Source organism: Myotis myotis, unplaced genomic scaffold (genome assembly GCF_014108235.1).
Source record: "Myotis myotis isolate mMyoMyo1 unplaced genomic scaffold, mMyoMyo1.p scaffold_m19_p_15, whole genome shotgun sequence".
Classification (NCBI taxonomy): domain Eukaryota; kingdom Metazoa; phylum Chordata; class Mammalia; order Chiroptera; family Vespertilionidae; genus Myotis; species Myotis myotis.
Window position 1 is genome coordinate 4,425,308 of NW_023416319.1, and position 21,378 is coordinate 4,446,685.

Here is a 21,378-nt window from a genome sequence, read left to right on the forward strand (position 1 = left end):
TGGGCTTGTCTGCAGCCAGCAAGCCCGGGCCTGCATTTGGGGTGTGTTTGGGGTGCAGTGCTCCTAGTCCCTGGCCTCCAGGCACCTCATGCTCAGCACCTGCTCCCAGGTCCCTGCCAGGGACTTTCATCACCCGAGGCCGATTCCCCAAACTCCATCTTCTGTCTCCACCCAAAGCCCAGCCCTTGGGGGATGACACGCAGGCCCTGGATGGAGGAGGGGGCCTGTGAGTCCTCCTCGGGCTGCCCACCCTCCTCACCTCCTTCCTGCAGCCTCTGGGCCCTCCCTGCCCTGCCTCAACGCACCCCGGGAGGCCCCCCCCTGGAGAGCACACGCAGCCTCCGCTCAGCGTAAGGCCCGGGGTGGGCCCTCCTGCTTCCACATGTGCACGTGTGTCCGTGCCTGTCTGGGCCCCGGAGCAGAGGGCAGCCCCTGGCGGTACCACAGAGGCTGCAGGGAGGGCACAAGCTGTCCCCATCACCTCCTGGCTTCTGGGCTTCTCTTGGAGGCAGCCTGGTCTGGGGTGCGAAGCTGCCTGGGCCTGTCCTGACTCAAGCTCTGGGCCAAGCCCTCCCCAGCAATTTCCTGCCCCTCCCCCAGCTGCCATGTCACTGGGAGCTGGGAGCTGGGGGAGCCCCTCCCCACCTCTGGGTGGATTTTCCCTCTCCCAACACAGGGCGCAATGGGTGCTGTTTGTAGCCCAGATCCCCACAACCAGAGGGTCTGGGCCCCCAACCAAGGCTTACACAGCCACCACCCACGCATGGAGGCCTGGTCCCCGCACTGAGGCCATTGGAGCCTTCCTGACCCTTGAGTCTCAAGGCTGGGCAAGCAGATCCTTTATCTCTAATCCTCTTAACAAGGCCCCGGGACCCAGTCCTGGGAGCCCTGCAGCTCTGACTGTGCTGTGGGGCCCCTGACAGCCGTCTGACTCAGTGTGTACGTGGGCCGTGTGACTCAGGCTGAAACGCTGCCGGAGGCTTGTGGTTCTGAGTCTGATGCTGCTTCTGTGCCATTGGGGGTGGGGGGTGGGCAATGAGACAGTGGAATCCAGGAACTGAACCAAGACTGGGGTGGCCCCCAGCCTGCCAACTCTGGGTGTGGAAGAAGCAGGGAAGCCTGGATGCCAGGACAGAGAAGCCCTTGCCCATCCCCCAGGCAAACTCAGGGCCTGGGAGCAACCTGGCCACACGGACGCACTGCCCTGGAGCCCCCATCTCAGGGCCAGACGCTGCTTGCCTGGGACCTCCCTACGCATCCTCCAGGCGAACTCCTTCCAGGGGCCACAGACTCCATGAGGACTGGTGGGGCCCCATCCTGCAGGCCCAGCTCTTCCTTGGTCCCCAACACCCCGAGCAAAGCAGGGTGACCCATCCATCTCGAGGGACTGCAGCAAGGGACCTAGGACCACCCACTGAGGGTGGCCAGCACAGCCCCCTGATGGTTCCTAACTGTCCTCATGGCCCCCGGGGAAAGTGGACCACCCAGGGGACACAAGTTCCTGTGAGCAGGGTCTCCTACAGGACTTCAGGTCGGTGGACACAGGACACCGTCAGCCAGCCCGGGAGAGGGGGAACCGGTCCATGTTCACAGACACAATGACGACAAAACCCCGCAAGGCTCAAGGCAACCAGATCTAAGTCTTCACTTTCAAACTAAGCTGGTGGCACAGCCAGGAGCCAACGTGCAGCCCCGAGTCCCTGGCCTCCCTGGCCTCCAGGCTCGTGAGTTCCGCACACTGCTGCCCACCCCCCGCTCTTTGTACAAGATGTCCCTCAGCCTGCTGGACAGTGTGCGGCCACATCTGGTCGGGGGAGGTCCGTGCGGGTTCAAGTTCCGGGTCTAGTTGACTTGGGAGCCTCTCCCTGAGGCCTCTTGTTCACTGGGGCTCAGTCCCACGTCTGGTCAGCTCACTGATCCGCTGGTCCTTCAGCTTCACCAGGTGCTCCAGCCTGATGACCTTCATCTGCAAAACCTTCAGGGAGACACACGTCTCTCGCCCCGCCCACCTGCCAGAGCCGGGCAGTTTCGGCCCGAGCTGAGCGTCCAGCCAGCCATGCTGCAAGGGGGACCCCGGAAAGGCCCCGCGGAAGTCGCAGGAGGGGCGGCCTCCTCCCCGCTTGCCGCCGAGCGCTGGCCCGCCGTTAGGGGGGCAGTCACTGCGGATGGACGGTGTGCCAGGTGTCCTTCTAAGAGTTAACAGTCAAGAGCATGTCCATGTGCAGATGACGTGTGGCAGAACTGTCCACTTGAACCCTATATGATTTTATTGACCCATGTAACCCAATGAAGTCAATTTTTTAAAACCTGCCGACAAATCATCTTTATCAGAAAAAGAAGTTTCATGAAGAACGGGAGCCACCCCAGCCTCCTCCATCAGGACGGCCACGCCACCAGGCTCCCCTGCTTGGAAGCGCCGACCCGCCGCACGCACAGGCAAGTGGAAGAGAGGGATCTGAAAACGCTCATCTGCCCCCAACACCATGTGCAGAGTGAAGTCAGCAGCAGCCGGCCCACACTCCGGCCGAGGACAGCCTGCTCCCGCGGGCCCCGGTGGCGGGGGCCACCAAGTGCTGCCCACCTACCGTATCCGGGCCACACCCCTCCCCCAGGGCCCGCTCCCCACTGTGCAGACTTCCTCCTTGGGCCAACACAGAGGAGCCTGCCTGCCCCACGTGCCCAGGCCCTCAGCTGCTGCCCCCTTGGCCCTGGGCACCTGTCGCCCCACCTGCAATATCCACTGAAACAGCCAGCGACATTCTGAATGGCACGTAGAGCCGCTTCCCCCTCTGGGTTGCATAAAGCACAAGGTTATAATCCCCTTTGTCAGCTCCTGCGTGGACCAGAGCCCCGGGCTATGTCAGACCTCGCTGAGGTAGTTGCTTCACCTCTCATCGCTTCCTCTCTGCTGTTCCTCAGCAAAGGCAGACCACACCGTGACATCACTTCCTGCATTCTCAAGAAAACAGCTCACCAATGGGGAAGCATCTCTCATTTTGGAAAATCCTAAAATTACTAGGCCTACAAATTAGGCAAAACTAGATTTGAATTATTTATCCAAATTTGCTTCTTAATTGCCGGCCCTAGACAAACTAGTTAAAATTTTTTCTCAGATTCCCAAGATGGGGGATATATGTTCTAAATTATTTTAGCAAGTTATTGCTCTACAGTCCATCACATAAATGTTCCTAAATTCCTGCGAATAAGTGAAAATGAGTTATTAGGCTTGGGGGAGGGGAGAAACTGGGCACAGGAACACTTGCTAAGGTAGGTTACAAATAAAATACTTTGGAGAGAGATCAACCAAAGGACTTGTATGCATGCATATAAGCATAAGCGATGGATGTGGACAACAGGGGGTGAGGGTGAGGGCAGGATTGGGAGGATGAGAGGACATTGGGGGGATAAGGACACATTTGTAATATCTTAATCAATAAAGGGAAAATAAATTTTAAAAAAAAAGGAAATTGTAAAAAAAAATAAAATACTTTAAAAAGAAAAAGAAACAGCTCACCAAGCCCAGGACACCCACCAGGGAACCACCCTGTCATCACAATTCCTGCCGGCCCCTTGGACTCTGAGCAGACCGGTGTGGCCTGCACCCCTCCCCCACCCCCACTGTCTCAGGCCCCAAGCTGCGACCTATGCTCTCATAGGGTGGTCATTCTCTAGCAGCACGGGGCCTGAGCACTTCCTGAACTCAGGACCACTGCAGACCCTTGGTGCTCTCAGGACCAGGCCTGCACCTTGAGGACTATCTTCTGCTCCCTGACGTGGCCCTGGGCCTGCTGTCCATCACATCGGGGCGGTGACGCCTGTAACTGTCTGCAGCCCCCCGGAATGTGGGCCCTGGGGCTTGGTATCTGGGGAGGCTCGATGGTGAGTTCTTGGGGAGGGGGCACTAGACTCTTCTCTATGCTTCTGGATGTGTTTTGAATATTCCATAGTAAAAAATAATCCAGCCCTGGCCAGGGTTGCTCAGTGGGTTGGAACCTCTCCCTGTACATCAAAAGGTGGTGAGTTTGATTCTTGGTCAAGACACATACCCTGGTCCGGGTGTGCAGGAGGCAACCACCAATGTTTCTCTCATATCAATGTTTCTCTCTCTCTCCCATCCTCTAAAATCAGCTAAAAAAATTTGTAATTAACAAAAAACACCTAAATGTGGGTTCTCCCTGGTTAGAGACCCTGCTTGCCCCACCCACTGCCATACCCCCCACTATGGGTCTGAGCTGCATAGAAGGGAAAGCAGGGCCTCCCCATAACGCCCACAACCAATTCCTCTACTTCCTGGGGGGTGGGCATGGAGGGCCACCCCGGTCCCCATACCTGGACGGTCTCCTGCAGAATGGCCAGCGCCTGCTCCTTTTCCTCCAGCAGCTGCTGCACCCCAGTGTTCAGGTGCTCCCGGGGCCCACCGGCGGGGCCCCGACTGAAAGGCAAACACCCGGCCTTTAACCCGGCAGCTGGCAGGAAAGGGTGGCTGGGGTGCAATGGAAGAGGGTTCAAGAGATGGAGCCCACCCTCTGCACGCATAGTGTCCCGTCTTCTCTGCCCTCTGACTCTGAAGGGTCTTTACGCCGGAAGGCACTGGGGAGCTCGGCAGGCCTTCGAGACAAGTAGACATGACTCAGGTCCCCAGGTCAGAGAGGCGCCTCGCCAGCAGCAGCACACGGGGTGAGGGCGAGCCCACACAGAGAGTGCCATGTGGGCCCGGCCTGGCCTAGGCGGTCCCGAAGTGCAGCCTGGATGCCTCCATTTGGAGATGTGCCCATTGAACAACAGCCGCCCCGCGTGGCCCCTGGACAGAAGCCGTGGGCCCCCACTCAGGATGGCGTCAGGGCCCCTCTCAGGCCCCTCAGGGCGAGCAGCTGCCCTCCTGGAGGCCACCAGCCCCACTGGGCCCTGTGTCACCTGAGGACACCTGCCCTCCCTTGCAGGTGTGTGAACTCGAGGGCGCCACACGCCTGTCTCGATGGTGCTGCCCGTTTCCCACACACATCAGGGGTCTGGGTACTACCAGCGTGGGGGGTGGTCGCGAGCCCCAGCCACAGTCCATCAGCATCCGCACTGGAGACTCCTGGGTCCTGCAACGATTTCAGAGGTTGGGCTGTGAGAGGCAGCCCAGCAGGGCTCACACCAGACCTTGTAGCCAACTGGCCCCCCTGCATGTCCCAGCCACAGAGGGAGGGGCACGGGAGGGGGTATGGCCGGTGCGGGCCTGGGGACGAGCATTGTGAAAAGGGAGTTTCTTGCCGAAACCGGTTTGGCTCAGTGGATAGAGCGTCGGCCTGCGGACTGAAGGGTCCCGGGTTCAATTCCGGTCAAGGGCATGTGCCTGGGTTGCGAGCACATCCCCAGTGGGAGATGTGCAGGAGGCAGCTGATCGATGTTTCTCTCTCATCGATGTTTCTAGCTCTCTATCTCTCTCCCTTCCTCTCTGTAAAAAATCAATAAAATATATTAAAAAAAAAAAAAAAAAGGGAGTTTCACCGTCCCAGATGGACCAGGGGACCAGGGGCTTCATGACCACTCATTTCTTGCTTTCAGTTTCCCACTGGCAGACGGCAGGCTCAAAGGCGGTACGTACAAATGCACCGACGAGCACGCCTGCGCCAGGTGGGTCCTCGCGGACAGCGCCGTCCACCACCTTTTCCTTCAGCGCGCACAAGATGGGCTCGATGGCCCCGGGCGTGTTGGCCACCACCTTTCGGATATCCCCCTCTGAGACACAGAAACGCAGCTTGTGAAAGACTTTCCTGTGAAGGAAGGGGGTGTGGCCCTCAGAGCAGTGCGCCCCGGCTCTCCGCGGAGGGGACACTGGGGCTAGGGCTCCTCCTGGCCCTGCACCTGCAGAGGCCTGTGGCCATCTCGTTCCCAGCCGCCCCATGAATACTGGGTGCCCTGTGCGCTCAGGCCTGGACCCCCATCTCCCTGATGGGCATCTCCGGGACACTGCACGGTAGAAATCACCTTCCTGCTGAGTCACCCTCGGCTCTGAGGAAGTCTGAGGTTCACCTCCAATGCCCAGGACCTGGCTTCTCACCACCGCTGCCACACACATCTGCCTGCAGCTGCCACCTCCCCTCCCAGCCTCCGAAACAGGCCTCGACCCTGCAGTGCCTCTCAGCCCCAGGCTGGGCGCAGGGCCCTCGGCACAGTCTCCAGGGACCCTCCCCATCCAGCTCCAACCCCTCGGGTCACCACAGGGCTCTGCCCTCTGCCCCCACGGCGACCCCCTCCGCACCCACAGGTCGCCTCCCATCGCTGTCTGTCACTTGCTCAGGGGCCCTGCCTCATCCTCCGTTGCACTCATCACACCTGACACATCTCCTTTATGTGTCTTCCCTCTAGACCAGTGACGGCGAACCTTTTGACCTCGGCGTGTCAGCATTTTGAAAAAACCTAACTTAACTCTGGTGCCGTGTCACATATAGACATTTTTTTATCTTTGCAACCATAGTAACACAGAGACTTATATTTTTGATATTTATTTTATATATTTAAATGCCATTTAACAAAGAAAAATCAACCAAAAAAATGAGTTGGTTGACACGCGTGTCATCGGTTTGCCATCACTGCTCTAGACTCAGCCCCATGAAGGCAGAGGTCATGTCTGCAGTGCCTGGAGCAAAGCCCTGCACCCTGAACTATTGTTGAGTGAGAGGTGTGGTCGGCATAGGCGGGACACACGGTCCCAGGGCAGGACCAATACCCTAGTGAGTGAGTCTCAAGCTGACCAGTGCTGTCCTCTTGGTGGGGAACCCCCAGGAGCCCCAGGTTGATGGTGAAATTCTGATAGGAACACGGATACTGGCATGGTGTCAGGGAAACCCATAGCAAGGAAACAGCCTGAGAACCTGTCCTGGAGACCAGGAAGGGTGGGGGAGAGGGAGTTCCCCCCCCCACCCCCACCCCCCGAGGGCGGACTGGGGGCTCCAACAAGAACAGGCGGGGGGTGGAGCGCCTGCCTGTTGAGGGTGCTCCAGTTGCTGAGCTTCTGGTCCGTGTTGCAGGTGGGGACGTAGTTGTGCAGGTCCACCAGCCGGGGGTGGTAATGCTTCACAATCTCCGCCAGCATCACTGGGGGTGGGGTGGGGGGCAAGGTGAGCCTGGCCCGCCCAGCTAGGAACCCCTATTTACTTCCAGCCTCAGTCTCCATGGCCCCGAGGTGGATGAGGACAGAGAGCGGAGTCCTGGGGGAGCGATCACTGGGACCAAGGTGTGGGTGCTCCAGGGGGAGGGGTGTGGAAACCGGGTTCAGAGGTGCTGGAGGGAACCCCGAGTTTGCACCACCCGCTCCAGGGAATGCCGGACGGAGGAGGGGAATTGCCGAGTAACGGGGCTGAATGCACAACGCGGCCCCTCTCCGCTGCCATCCTCCTCCTCCTCCCGGGGCGTCAGTGCCCCCACTTGCCCGCATCCTGCGCATCCCTTTAGGGGCGCCCCTCACACCCTGTTCTGGGGTCTTCAGCACTCTACAGGGAGCCCGGGGAGCTGGGACACTTCGCGAGACACCGGCCCTAGCCGGGCCATCGCGTCTGGCCGGCCACATCCCGCTCCGCCTGGGCCCGTGCCTCCCTCACCGCCGTCGCTGAAGTCCCGGGCCAGGTGGCGCTTGGGACGGCTGAGCGGCAGTCGGTCCAGCCAGGCGTACAGGCCGCGGAGCGCGAGGGGAGACGGCGGCGGCGGGGCCGGGGAGCTCGGTCTGGCGGCGCCCAGCATGGCTGCGGGACTGATTGTTGCCGTTGCTAGGAGACGGCGCCGGAAGGGGCGGGTCGTTGGGCCGTTGCGGGGAGACAGGGGGCGGGGCCGGAAGGGCGGGAGTTTTGTAGGTGAGGGTGGACTTCCGTGGTTGGGCTGGGGCCAAGGGTCAGTGCGCCCAGACCGCTCAGTTTGAGGGGGCGGGGGTGTCTTATGATCACGTCGGAGAGCAAAGAAGGTGAAAAGCCGCCGTCCTTGAACAGTGCACATTTTATTTTAACACGCGTTGGAACCTTAACTATTACAAATTGAATTCCACCCAATAAAAATCTCCAGTCATTTAAAAGTTGATCAATAATTTAATCGTAAAACCATACTTTTTTTTTAAATAGCAGGGAAACAGGCTCTGAAAATTGAGGGGCTTGCAGTCTGGGGGTGCCGGAGCACACCAGCAGGACTGGGAAGCACAGCACACGGGCCTTCCACCTGGGGGGCCTGGGGGGCACAGCAGTGCGGTCGGACACACCCATTCGCAGGCCACGCAGCAGCCCCAGCCTGGGGGAGCTGAGTGTGGCCAACGTGGGTGAGAGTCAGGAACCCCAGCAGAGTCCTGACCGAGCGGCCCTCGGCTGTGACCCTGGGGTGCTGAAGCAAGACCTTGGCCACAAGGAAGTAGCTCGTCTGCTGGGACTTTTCAGAGTGGGCCCAGCCCACTATGGGGGCACTGCAGGGGCTGGCACCGGGTTCTTTCAACATGAACAGCTTGCAGACAGGTGTGCGGGTGCCCCAAGGGGCATCATCTCCTTAGGACGGGGGGCTTCAGGGCAACCTTTGGGCCAACTCCCTTGAAGGAGGAAACAAGAAACAATAAAAACCACCTGCTATGAAGAGTACAACTGAATCTTATTTCCTTTCACACTTATTAAAATTTAGATTCTTCGTTCAGCCAGCAATATGATGGCCCCTGCATACAACAATAACAGTGACGGCCGCAGTGCTCACAGCTAACACTGGATAAAGGACAGACTTTCGTACTTAGGCTAGTAGGGGAAGACAAATGACCAGCCAGTAGGAGCAGCCATCCCTGAAAAGTCCTCTGGCAGAGTATACAGCAGAGGTTAGAATATACCTACAGCTAACATTTCTCCTTTTAGCTGACAGTGTAACCAACCTCCGGGGCAGTGCCCTGGTCAGCCTGCTCCACTGCCCCTGCAGGTGACACTGCTCTGGCGGGGGAGGCTCACCTCAGTGGTTCCAGGGTTGGCCCCTCCAGCCTTGGGCTTGGCTGGTGGCATTGGGGGCACGGAGGTTGGCTTGATCACCTGGGAGGAAGCAGACACAGTGACTGGATGACACCTACCTGTCCCGAACTGGGCACAGCACTGTCTTCCCTTGTGCTCGGCTCTGCTCCAGACCGGCCCGCAGGCTTCTCTGCTGAGCTCTCTACAGAGAAGCCCCACCCAACACCCTCCCTCCACCAAGGCCAGAATGAAACCCAAACCAGTGGGACATGGCTGCCCTCTCCCCAAGACCCCTAGACCACCCCAACTTTACCAATAAAAAGCTTTTAAAACTGCCGGAATGTGGGTCTTGGAAGTTCAAAACCAAGAATTAACAACTAAAATTGGCTTTTTTTTTTTTTTTCATTTTAGCTTTCCCAGGGTGACAGGGGGTGGGACTCGGGATGGAGGTGGAAGGCTGACCAGGCCTGGCCCAGCCATGCTCAGCCCTGGCCACACACCCTAGCATTTAGGAGGCCTGGGTGGGGCCCAGCATTTGTAGTTTTCTATAACCCAGAAGGACCTTGGTGAGCAGCTGGTCCCTCACAGCCTCTGCCTGGCTATCTCCACTTTCTGGGCCAGAAATCTCTGCCTACCCTGGCCCCCATCTGGCTGGTCAAAACCCCTCCTTAGACCATCTTTGTAACTTTCTGTAAGTCTAAAATTAGTTCTAAATAAAATGTTTAAAAAGAAAGCAATAGAGAATATCTATTAAGCAAGCACCATAGTGAAGGCTGTTATAGGGAGATCCATGTGTGTCAGTTAAAAAATTAATAGAACCCTGGCCAGTGTGCTAAGTGGTTAGAGCGCTGGACCCCCCCCCCCCCCCCTCCACACACACACACAAGGGTCACAGGTTCAAATCCTAGCCCCGGTCGGGGAGCATGGGGGAGGTAACCAATAGATGTGTCTCTCTCACATCGATGTTTCTCTCTCTCTCTCTCACCCTCCCTCCCTCCCTTCCACTCTCTCTAAAAATGCCTCTGGTGAAGGTTAACAACAACAAAAAGGTTATACGAATTGCATCTCTCAAAGTACCTCCAAGATATCGAGGCCACAGGGAGAAACCTGTGTGAGTCAGCATCCTGGGTAATAGACAGACAGGTGGACAACAGGACACCTGGTGGGTGGAGCCTGTCCCAGGAGCGGGTGGTGACTGGTCGAGAAAGCCTGGCTGTTCCTGCCACCCCCACTTTGTCAGAAGCACAGGCTGGTATTGGTCCAGGGCCAAGGTGGGTGGTGAGCAGGCCCCAGCAATAAGGAGCCCACAACAGCCAGACCTCTGTGATCTGCCCGAGAGACTCCGGGGTAAGCCTAAAGGTGGTGAGGCCGGCAGGGGGCACTCCAGAGGAGAGCACCCCACACTCTCCTGTGGGGTTTGGGGTGTCGGGAGGCTGGGGGTCTGGCCAGAGGGGAAGGGAACAAGCATAGCCAAGGGAGTCTACTAGTGGCCGAGTGGCCAGGTCCTCTCACCTGTCTGGGCTTCTGCTCCGGGAGGGGCTTGGTGGGAGGAGCAGGTCTGAGCTGGAGGGAGGAACAGTCAGGAGCCCAGGCCCCCAGGTTAATGTCCTCACTGGGCCCAGGTGATCAGCCTCTGAAAGTGGGGCGGCTGCACCCTGGGGTCCCAGCCTCCCAAATCCAGCCCTTGGACCCCCCACCTCCTGGGACCCCATTTTCGCCACCTACACTGCCTGGTTGGGGGCCCCACCACCACTCACCTGGGCTGGGGACTGCTGGATGTACATGGGAACTGGGAAGGGTGGGCTGGACATGGTGGCCGGAGGCTGCAGGGAATAGGACCGTGAGCCTGGGTCTCCCCTCGCCGTCACCCAGCCCCCCAGCCCCCTAGCCCCCCAGCCCCCCAGCTCAGGACCTGAGGTTTCTGCCCCTCCCAGAGGGAGAATAAAGCTCCAGGTGTGTGTATGTATGGCGGCTCTGCCCCACCACCAGCAGGGCCCACAGCCCGAATGTGACCTGCACGTTCCCTTTGCTCAACCGTGTGAACGCTCTGAGGTGCTGGGTTGCAGCAGAGGGAGACTGGCCCTCAAAACTGTCCTCAGGCCCTGCAGCAGCCTCGAACCTGATTCAAGTTCAATGGCCAATTCTGTCATCAGTTGCGTGGGTCCTCAGACCTCCCATCCTCAAGCCTCCTTCCTGCCTCCCAACAGGGTGACCATGGCTGCTGCACTCAGGCCCTGGTGGAGCGCCCTGGCCCAGGGATTAGGTGGCCTGGGGAGCGGCTGGTGCTTACAGCAGGGGGTGGCCGTGTAGGGGTCACTGCAGAAGCTGTGGGCCGGGGGAGCGGGCCGGAGTGGCTGGCATACATGGGAGTAACCGGCTCTGGGGAGTGCGTGGTGGGGGCCGGAGCCATGCCCTTCTCTGGCCCGAAGCCCCTCTTTTGGAACAGGGGGTTGGAGAGCCCCATGGCGGTCTTGGGTGTCACGTTCCTGCCAAGAAAGTAAGATGAGTCGGTGCATCCTGGCCTCAGGGTCCAATCCAGGGATGTGGGGTCCCCTGAGCATGAGGTCCCCTGGCCTGGCCTCCGTATCTGCCACCCCCCACATGGTGCACCAGCCACAGCCACTCAAAAAGGAGAGGCAGCCTCGTGTGCGTTTTCCTGCAACTGGCACGGGGTCCAGGTCCCGACGGGGTGGGCGGCTGTTGAGTGGGTGGGGTGGGCAGTTCTCTGAGCCCATGCTATCCCCAAAGTGCCAACACCTACCAGGGTCAGGTGTGCGTGGGGGTCCGGGACCATCTCTCTGGGCTTACCATATCCCCAACCTGTCACCAAAATTTGTCACCTGTTCCCACCCCACGACAGGCCCTCGGGGACCCGCTGTGGGTTCTCTTCTTCCTCCAGCAGCAGCGGGGCCGTTTCCCAACAGCGAGGAGGGGATGTGCTTGTTGCGCAGGGACATTGTGCAACCCTCACCTCCCTCGGATGTGGCTCCCAGCCTTGCGGTAGACGACCACGCCCAACACGGTGAGTGCCAGGGTCACCAGGAGCACCACAGGCACCAGTACGCTCATCAGGAGGCTCCCGGATGCTGTGGGGAACATGAGACCAGGTGTCCATGGGGCAGTGGGGTTGAGAGGACAGACAGGAGCCTTTCTGGGGCCCCTTCTTGACCGGAGCCCTGGCCTCTCCCCTGCAGCCACATGCCCATCTGAAGACCCTTCTCCTGTGGGGCTGAGGTGGGGTTACTGGCTCTGGGCCCTACCCTAGACCCGTGAGGTCAGGATGCCCGGGCCTGCAAGTCTGACTCTTTAACAAAGCACCAATGGTGTGGGGGCACGCAGCTTCCTTCTCACTGCCCAAGTGGTCCCGCTGCCCCTTCGGGCTGTGTGGGTGTGGAGGCCCAGGGGGCCGTCGGGCTCTTACCTACGCGCAACTCAGCCAGCAGCTCTGTGCAGTGGGGTGGGGCCCAGCCCGGTTGGCAGTGACACTGGCCCTTGTGGTTGCACACCTGGGGGACAGCCAGGCGTCAGGAATGGGCCCCGGACCCTGCCTGTGCTACATCGCCCAGTGTCCACCCAGGAGTCACCAGGCCCAGCCTAGGCCTGTGAGGGCTCTGCCATGACTGACGGGGACAGGCTGGGCTTGTCCATGGACCTGGCTCCTACGTCCAGGTGTCCTTGGCTGTCACACACGCTGACGGCAGCAGCCCCAGCCTATGTGTCCACAGGCGCCACCACCGCCAGGACTGAGGGTCTACACGGGGCCCACAGATCCTCGCCAGCTCCAGGCCTCTGCCCTCTGTCCACCCAGGCTCGCCCTGAGCGTGGCCTATAGTCTCCTTCACCCAAAGGCCCACGCACCCCATGGCCATTGCACTGGGCGGAGCAGTTTCTGGACCGGTAAACGTGGAAGTCTTGGCACAGTCCTTTCCAACACACCTGGAAGGCGGGGGGAGGGGGGCAGGGGGGAGGTGTCTCATTAGGCAGTCGGTCTCAACCCCTGACCCCACTCTCCCCCAGCGCGGAAGCCCACCCGGAACCTGCAGGTGAGCTTCAAGGGGCAGGCCGCGGCCACCACAGACAGGCAGGCCTTGTCTGCAGCCCTTCTGCTGGCAGGCGGACCACAGGGCACAGAGGACTGCCCCCCCCCCCCCCCCCCCGGCCTCTGGGGGACTTGCAGACGGAAAGGTCTTCAAACCGCGGCAGCCAGAACGGCTCTTCTGGCGCCGCCCGTGTGCTAAGTTCCTACTGAGAACAGGGGGTCCGTCCATACGCACAGCCCCCCGTTGCCACCACCTCGCTTTGGACCACCTGAGCGTGCATGCGGGACACACGTTGGGGACATGGAGTCCAGTGGCCTGAGCGCCTCAGGGGGCACGTCCAGGCTTGTGTCTGGTCACTCACCCTCTCGTCGCCACACTTGGTGCCTTCGAGCACCCGCTCAAACCCAGAGCCACCGTCCAGGTTAAGAGCCTGGCAAACGGCTGAGCTGTAGGTGAAGGTGCAGGAGGCCCGCTCTGGAGGCTTCTGCCCACCTTCACAGAACAGGGTCTCGCACCCGGCCCTGTGAACAGAGAGATTTGCGTGGTCTCCTGTTCCGTGCATGCTGACGTGCTCAGTGGGGACCTAGGGGGCTGCCAGGAAACGAGGCCCAGGACCCTTGGACGGGCTGTGGGGTTCACTGATGGGGCATCCACCCCCCTCCCCCAGGGACAGGGTGGTCAGGCCTGACGGTCCTGGAAGACAGGGTGGGCCACACAGACCCCTGACTCAGGCCCCTCCTCCTTTGCGTAGAGAACTTTCTTGGGAGACCCCACCTGTGGGGACATCCCTGGAGCCAGGGGTGTGGGGCTTGGCTGGATGCTCACCTCTCGGCACCAAGGCGGGCATTGCTCTGGCAGCCTGGTAGGACACTGAAGGAGTAGCACGTCTCCCGGGCAGTCTGTGTGCCTGCAGGCCAGGAGCAGGTGAGTCCCCCAGCATCGGACCCGAAGCCACCCCCAGGACTGTGGGTCACCTGCCGCCCGCCTCACCTGGCCCCCACAAGTCCTGGCACCTCTGGGCCCGCGTGGGGCAGGCCCCGTTGTAGCAGTAGCCCCCCGGGCACGGCATGCCGTTCTCCTGGAAGGTGTCTTCTGGGCAAGAGGGCCGCTGGCCATCGCAGTACTCCTCCAGGTCACAGGCGTCCTTGCCGGGGCGGCACAGCTTGCCGGCCGGCTTCACCTGGCCCAGCAGAGTGAAGCTCACCATGGGAACGGCAGGCCCCAGGCTGCTCTCATCACCACCATCCCCGGGGCCCCTTCCCACCCGCTGACTTTGGGGCACAGCGGGCGGGGTCAGGAAGGGCCTGTGCTCACCCTGCACTCATGGCAGCAGGCACCATGGGCACACTCGGCCCCCTCGGCCAGCTGGCAGGTGGTGGTGTTGCAGCAGCGGTCCCGACAGTCCTGGGGGACGGACAGGGCAATGCCGAGGGTCTGAGCACCGGGCTCCAATGGCCCCGCGGCCCACCTCCCTCCATGACCCACCATCAGGGCTGGGGCCTTCCCACGGATCCCCTGCAGGTGGATGTGGGCGTCAGAAGGCAGGGGTGTGTTCTGACTGGCTGTGGGCATGCAGGGCGCCAGGCGGGTCAGGAAGGACGCCCTAAGCTGTGGGACTGAGACCCGGGGCTGGTGCAGGGCAGAGGGTGGCAGTGCCGGGCCCTGTACCTGGGGGTAGCCGCAGTCACACTGCTCCCCTTGCTCCACAAACCCGTTCCCGCACACGGGGCCGCCCACCAGGCGGTCGGGGTCTGGAGCATTTGCGATGCAGGTTATACGGGGCTTCTCCACGAACGTCTCCAGGTCGTCCTGGCTGCACTGGCTAAACAGGGTGGGGAACGTGGAGCTGCGGGGAGAGGTGTCTCTCAGGGGAGGGGGCGTGGGCAGGCCACCTGCGCCTCAGGACAGCCTGCTCTGCAGGGGCCCTCAGTCAGGACTGCGGTGGGCCTCACCCGATGCTGCCGGCCATGACGCAGCCGCCCCTGGTGCGTGACTCGGGGCAGTAGCAGCCCTGGACGTTCTCATCGTGGTCCATGCCCAGGTTGTGACCCATCTCGTGGGCCAGGGTGCATGCCACACCGATGGGGTTCGGGCTGTGGTCCTGCAGCGAGAGGCTGTGCTGGATGGGGCCCACTTGGCCCAGTCACCTTCCTGCCGGCCCTGCTGCCCCAAGCAAGGCTGGCATCACTTCCTGCCAACACTTCTTAAAACATAAAAGCATCGCCCAGTGGCTCTGCTGGCTGGAGCATTATCCCGTACACTGAAGGGCTGTGGGTTTGATTCCCAGTCAGGGCACACACCCCGGCTTTGGGTTCGATCCTCAGTCGGGGTGCTTGGGATCAATGTGTCTCGCGCTCCCTTCCTCCCTCTCTAACTATTAATAAAAACCATATCCTGGGTGAGGATTTAGAAAAACACAAGCCATCAATGCACCCTCCTGAAGAGGCAGCCGGTCAGGTGTTCATGGGGACAGACTGCCGTCCAGCAGGTGGACCTGAGCCCTGAGGTCTCCCCCGCGCGCATTCCAGCCCAAGTTCCAGGCCTGGCTCCCTACCCCACCCCGCTGGACCCCTCCGCACCTGGTTCACAGCCCCTGAGTTCTGGGAGCACATGGCAGACACCTTGGCCAGTCCCACAGTGGCCCCGGCGAAGTCGATATCACTGCAAGCAAGAGATGTGTCTGCAGGTGGACTCCCCTGAGTGGCCCCCGCGATCCCACAGCCCTTTGCTGGCAGTGGCTGTTCTCACTGCCCATCGCCTGCTGCCCACTCACGTGATGAGCTGGACGTTGTCGTGAGGGTGCCGCCCCACCAGGTTCTGTGCCCGCCAGGCCAGGAAGTTGTCCAGTGTGGCGCCGGCGTCGGAGCTGACCTGGATCTTGTCCCCGTGGTTCCAGATATCCAGGCCCACCAGGACCACGCGGAACTTGAGTTCCTGATAAAGCTGCAGGAAGACAGGATTCCGCGGGTCAGGGGCCAGTTGCCTCCTCATCGGCTCTGCCACCCACACCTCCCTCCAGGTGCCTCCTCCTCGTTGACAATCAGGGTTCTGTCAGGCTGGGTGACGTCCAGAATGGGCCTGTGTTGCTTGGGGTCCTGGAAGCCTCTGCTGGGGGAGGACCCCCTGGGAAACCCCCCCAGGGTAGAAACAGACGGCACCTTGTCCACGTGGTTCACCACCTCCAGCACCCGCCTGCGCACAGCTTCTCTGCTCCCCAGCTTCTGGAACTAATGACACAGACCCTCAGTCAGCAGCCCATGGATGGCTCGCCCCCTCCTGCACACCCCCCTGCCCATGGCACCTCTCTGCTGTCCGTGACCACGTATAGCTCCACAAAGCGGGTCTTTCGGGATAGTGGCCGGTTCTGCAAAACAGCAATGAGAAGCTGGTCAGCGGCCCCAGCCATAGGCCCCCTGACCTCGGCCCAGTCTTCACACAGACCATGTCCAGGGCCCCCTGCTCAGTGTTGGGGGACCTGTCTAGGAGGTGCCAGCGCAGACTAAGGAGCCGATTCCACAGCTGCTGGGCAGTCAGGCCCACTGGCCATCGGGATGGCAGGCAGCACCCTCATTCACTGAATACACGGGAGTCTGGGAGACTCGTAGGCCCAAGTGGCAGGGATGAAGCTGGGCAGGGCCTCCTCACCCGGGGCCTGAAGGCTGCCAACGTCCGGGGGCCCAGCATGCTCTCCAGGCTGGTGTTGCTGACCCCGCAGGTCCCCCCCTTCTGCTGCAGGTGCTGTGCCTTGTAGAGCGCGTGCTGCCCCTCTTCCCCGCTTCCATCCAGAGGCTCAATCAGGTGCACAGCCGAGCCTGCCTGAAAGAAGCCCCTGTGGGCAGAGGGGAGCAGGGGCTCGAGTCAGTGCCCCGCCCCCTGCGTGCTGCCCAGGGAGGGACAGAGGCCTGGAGGGACAGGAGGCCCCCACTCAGCCCTGGGACATGCAGGCGGACAGTGTCCAGGGCCCAGTGGGAGCCTTGCAGGTGGGGAACCTGTTGTTGTAAATAGAGCCCAGACACCCAGTGCAGAAAGGTGTCCCCAAGTCTGGCCCCTCTGTTCTCAGCCTCAGTTCACTTCTCGGGAAGCGAGGAGTGTGCTGGGGCCCTGACATTCTGACCCACTTCGCCCAGGTCTGGAGCACCCACCTGAGGCCATCACAGGTGCTGAGGCTGGCAGCGGAGAGAGGGTGCCCTTCCACGTGGCCCTGGTAGAAGCAGTGGTCCTGCGGGAGGCGGGCATGAGGGCTCTGCAGGACTCACTCCCAGAGCCCCCAGCCACCTTGGGGAGGGCCACCAGGCCGTACCTGCCTCTGCAGCTGCTCGGTCACCTGGGAGCCATTGGCAGCTGTGTAGGTCTCCGTGTAGCCCGAGCCCACCAGGTCCCTAGAAGAGAACCACTGTAGCTCACTGGGCCCCACCTGCCAGGGAGCTGGATGCCCAGGACACAGGTGTGCTGGGGGCAGGCCCGGCCCCTGCTCACCTGTTCTTTCGAAGGTGCAGGGTGAAGGTGTTCCCTGAGGCACCAAGGACATAACTCACACTCTCTGGGTACAGGCCCTGAGCCAGGAAAACAAGAGGGTTCTAAGGTGAGGGCCTTGCCTCAGGCTGTGCCTGTCTCAAACCTGGGGTGGAGCTCAGCTGACAGGGATGCAGCCCAAAACCAGCGGTTCTCAACCTGTGGGTCGCGACCATCGGAAAACACATATAGCATATCAGATATTTACATTACGATCCATAACAGTAGCAACATGACAGTTATGAAGTAGCAACGAAAATAATTTTATGGTTGGGGGTCACCACAACATGAGGAACTGTATTAAAGGGTCGCGGCATTAGGAAGGTTGAGGACCCTAGGGGTCGCTCAGCATCAGGCTAGTGAAGGATACTAGACCAGGCTGGGCTGTAATTCAGGGGTCCTGGCAGGCCTTGGGCCTCGGTTTCCCCATCTGTCCACACAAAGTCAATGACAATAATGCCCCTTCCCCAGGGAGCAAGGGGAGGGGAGATGTGGCCCTACAGGCAGCAAAGGAGCTCTGGGTGGGATAGCCCCTCCAGCCCCCCCCCCCCCGTACCCTCCCCTCAGGAGATGCAGTCCCTCCACCCCTTGTCAGGGACAGCATGCACCTTGCCCTCAGGGTGGAGTGAGGGTCCAGGGGGCTTAGTGTCCTTCCCAGACACCCAAGACAGGACAGGGCTACCCCCAATACACAGGCAGGCACATCCAATTCACACACACACACACACAATGCACATCCACATGGGTTCCAGGAATGACCCCAGGCAGCTCTGGGTATCTCAGCCCAAGCCAAAGCCTCTAGGAAAGGGTGTCTCTGCAACCACACAATGCAACAGGCTCTTGGGGAGCCAGCCACCCCTCTAGTCTGAGGAGGAATTTGACTTGTCACACTGCTGAGCGAAACCGGGGAGTGGCCGGGGAAGCCCCTGGCCCTGCCCACAGGGAGAGGCAGGGAGCAGGAAGGTGAGGCCTTGAGGAGGACAGCCAAGCCAAACACCAAGGACGTCACTCACACTTTCTGGGTACAGGTCCTGAACCAAGCAAACAGGAGGGGTCCAGGATGCGGAGCCCAGGTGGGTCTGCCCCAAAGCCCTCAGCCCACCTGGCCCTCAGCCCCAAGGCTGGCCCCTCACAACCGGCTGGGACACACAGGAGCTATCATCTTCTAATTGGGCGCTGTGGGGCCAGAGAGGGACCCCCCACACCACCACCAGGTCGTTGTCCGGCCAAGACTCACCACGCCGGAGGGCAGGGCTCTGCGGGCACGAGGACCTGGCAGGCGCTGGGGCCTCACCACCTCGTATTGCTCCACGTGGGGCAAGGGGGGACTAGGGGCAGCCACTGTGGGAGAGAAGGGTATCAGCAGGTGTGCAGGGCACCCATCCTCCTGCCCTGGGAGGCCCCTTCCTAGGTGAGACAGTGGGGACCAGACTCAGATCTGGCATTAGGAAGACAACAGGACCCCTGCTGGTGGGGCCAGGCAGACCCTGTCCTGAGGCAGCCCTTCCAGGAGCCCACAACTAACCGAGTAATTGCGTCTAACAGGGGAGCTGACCGGCCTCCCTGGCACTAGAAGCTCCCACATAGCCAACAACAGGCAGCAGGGCAGGCTGAGTTGGGTGCTGGAGATCAGCCACCCAAGACCCTGTCCTCTCCCTTTTAAGGTATTAACAGGTGTCTTGTGACCATTATCTTGCAAACCTCCAGGCTCAAGAGGCCCTGGGGCGCCCAACTCAGTCCTGTGGCCCCAGCCACTCGCTTGGTTGCCTCCACAGTGGGGATGGGACACCACAGAATCTAGACAGGAGGTTCCCAAGCCGGTTGGGGGCCAGAGCCAGCAGCCTGCTTGGTCCTCCCCAAGCAGGAGGAGGAAGCAAGTGGCTAGACATCCCCCCCTCTCAGCTCCAGGTGCTGCTCCTCAGTCCTCCCTTCCTTCTTGGGGTGGGGATCCGGGTAGGGATGGGCGATCACTGCTCTATCCCAGCCCCAGTTCCCACTAGGAGCCCAGGAATGATCCAGGCATGGGTTTCCCTCACTTCCCTTTTGAAGGTCAGTCTGTCCCCTCTCAGGGCCTCCCAGTGGGACCAGCACAGAGCACAGTGCGGGTACAGGCCAGGTGACCAGCCTCTGGCGGGGAGCAGCTCCCTCCCCCTGGTCAGAGCCCACATCCAGCACTCACCCTGCAGCCACCACACGCTGAGCAGCCAGACCCCGAGGTGGAGCATGGCCGAGGTGTGTATCGGAACTCAGGGGTCTAGAGCGCGGGTGGAGGTCTGGGATCACAGATGAGGATTCCGAGGTCTGGGATCCAGATGAGGGGAGGGTGGTGGAGTGTGGATGGGGATCCGGTGGCCTGGAGATCCGGGGTCTAGGATCCAACAGCACAGATGGGGGACTCAGGAACCAGCAGGCGCAAACAGGACGTGGGGATCCAGGGTCCAAAGTCAGCGGTGTGTGCAGGGATGTGGCTCTGCGATCTATGGAACACGTCTGGTCCCAACACTGGCCCTGAGGCTCTCCTAGGGGGCCCGCCCCAGACCCGCCCTTACCCACTAGGACCAGCCCTCCGGATGCTGGGAGGGGCGGAGTCTGGGGCACCTTGGTCAGGGTGCCCCGCCCCTCCCTTTTATCCTTCCTGCCCCATGCTCTTTGGTGTTCTTATGGCTACTGCTGGTCCCCTGGGGGCTCCTGGATGGTGCCCGCTGTCCAGCACATGGAAAAACTTCATAAATGTGGACTGAATTAAGGGAGAGGGAGGCAAACAGACTACTCTGAGCCCCTCCCTGCAAGGCTGGGCCCTGGTGGGGAAAGTGGCGTGTGAAAAAGGCTGTCTCGGGTGGGTGAGTCTGAAGGTGGGGGATACCCTGACTTCCTGGGGAACAGAAAGCTTCTACGGCAGCATGAAATCCACCCAGGCCCTGGTCCTACTCGAACGGGCTGCAGAGGCCTCACTGGGGAGGGGAGCACCGGGGTGCCATCCACTTCACCTTCACAGACCCTGTTCTGTGTAGAGGCCACTTCCAGGTAGGCTTGTCCATGGGAGTCGCCCAGCCCTGCTCTGGGGGGCCCCAAATAGCAGTGAAGGCAGCCTGCCCATGGGGACCTCCCCCTCGTTTCTGCCCTTCCTGTCCTGCTGGATGGGGTCACCCCACTCTGGCCTGACACAGAGGCTGGGGGTCCAGGCCTCCTGCAGCTGAGCTAAGTGCATTTGTCCACAATCCCAGACATGCTCCCTGGGATGCTGGGGTGACAGCATGTCAGGGACTCGAGAGGTGGTGGTGTCCACAGGTGGTTCCAGACCAGAGGTTAAAGTTCAGGGGGCCATTATTTCCCCCGAGGGAATGGCATAACAGGAAAGGCAGCGGGGCTGACACAGACTTTGGGGGCATCTTGAACAGAAGTAACAGGGAAGCCCTGGCCACAGCAGCAGTGTGGGCACAGCGACCAGGCCTGGACCGAGTGGGCCCTGTGGAGGCTCACTCATGGCTGTTATAGATGCCATGTGAACCGCAAGCCCCCCCGCAGGTTTACTTCTGTTCCTTCGTCACATTTTCCAAGTTGTTTCACAGAAAAAGTTTAAAAGCAGGGTGTCCGCCACGACCATGAGGCTTTACAGTGAGCTGACCCAATGCCCTGTGCGCAGCTCACGGGTAGGCAGGGCCTTCACAGTAGCAGCCAGGACCCATGCGGGCCCAGAGGCTCCTACCACACAGGAACCGCCACCCACCCACAGGACACATCTAACTGGTCCCCTCAACCACCTGCAGCCTGGAGGTGCGGGACAGGGACAGGGACAGGGCACCTGGGCTTCAGGGCCAGGCAGTAGGTCCCTCACCGAGAGCCAGGGGTTCCTCTGCTCAGTCCCCCAGTTGCGTGACACC

General features: G+C 60.8%; 2 protein-coding genes across 12 annotated transcripts; both read right to left on the minus strand.

Annotated features, from left to right (window-relative positions):
• Positions 1–1,621: 1,621 nt before the first annotated feature.
• LOC118669665 (sperm flagellar protein 1-like) lies at positions 1,622–8,007 on the minus strand. 7 transcript variants are annotated; one of them, XM_036335742.1, is made up of 7 exons: positions 7,587–8,007; positions 6,972–7,083; positions 5,591–5,759; positions 5,021–5,087; positions 4,524–4,608; positions 4,330–4,432; positions 1,622–1,975 (listed from the first exon to the last, which is right to left on the minus strand). In XM_036335742.1, exons 1-7 carry the CDS (start codon positions 7,972–7,974, stop codon positions 1,880–1,882), a joined length of 1,020 nt encoding a protein of 339 aa, XP_036191635.1. In that variant the 5' UTR covers positions 7,975–8,007; the 3' UTR covers positions 1,622–1,879. The 7 variants fall into 7 exon arrangements, 6 of the variants coding, with proteins under 6 accessions (XP_036191635.1, XP_036191633.1, XP_036191634.1 ...); XM_036335740.1 differs by lacking the exons at positions 6,972–7,083; positions 7,587–8,007 and having other exon boundaries at positions 5,591–6,467; XM_036335741.1 differs by lacking the exons at positions 6,972–7,083; positions 7,587–8,007 and having other exon boundaries at positions 1,622–2,307; positions 5,591–6,467.
• Positions 7,960–20,021, minus strand: ADAM8 (ADAM metallopeptidase domain 8). Of its 5 annotated transcripts, none has more exons than XM_036335733.1 (24): positions 19,677–20,021; positions 18,735–18,838; positions 17,462–17,538; positions 17,286–17,364; positions 17,128–17,204; positions 16,631–16,814; positions 16,287–16,349; positions 16,144–16,212; positions 15,759–15,928; positions 15,565–15,646; positions 14,938–15,086; positions 14,654–14,831; positions 14,300–14,389; positions 13,976–14,165; positions 13,811–13,892; positions 13,254–13,506; positions 12,804–12,881; positions 12,367–12,451; positions 11,917–12,031; positions 11,236–11,431; positions 10,703–10,768; positions 10,458–10,508; positions 8,876–9,026; positions 7,960–8,548 (listed from the first exon to the last, which is right to left on the minus strand). In XM_036335733.1, exons 1-23 carry the CDS (start codon positions 19,720–19,722, stop codon positions 8,895–8,897), a joined length of 2,616 nt encoding a protein of 871 aa, XP_036191626.1. In that variant the 5' UTR covers positions 19,723–20,021; the 3' UTR covers positions 7,960–8,548; positions 8,876–8,894. The 5 variants fall into 5 exon arrangements, 4 of the variants coding, with proteins under 4 accessions (XP_036191626.1, XP_036191628.1, XP_036191627.1 ...); XM_036335735.1 differs by having other exon boundaries at positions 13,347–13,506; positions 19,677–20,020; XM_036335734.1 differs by having other exon boundaries at positions 8,949–9,026; positions 19,677–20,020.
• Between the last annotated feature and the right edge of the window lie 1,357 nt (positions 20,022–21,378).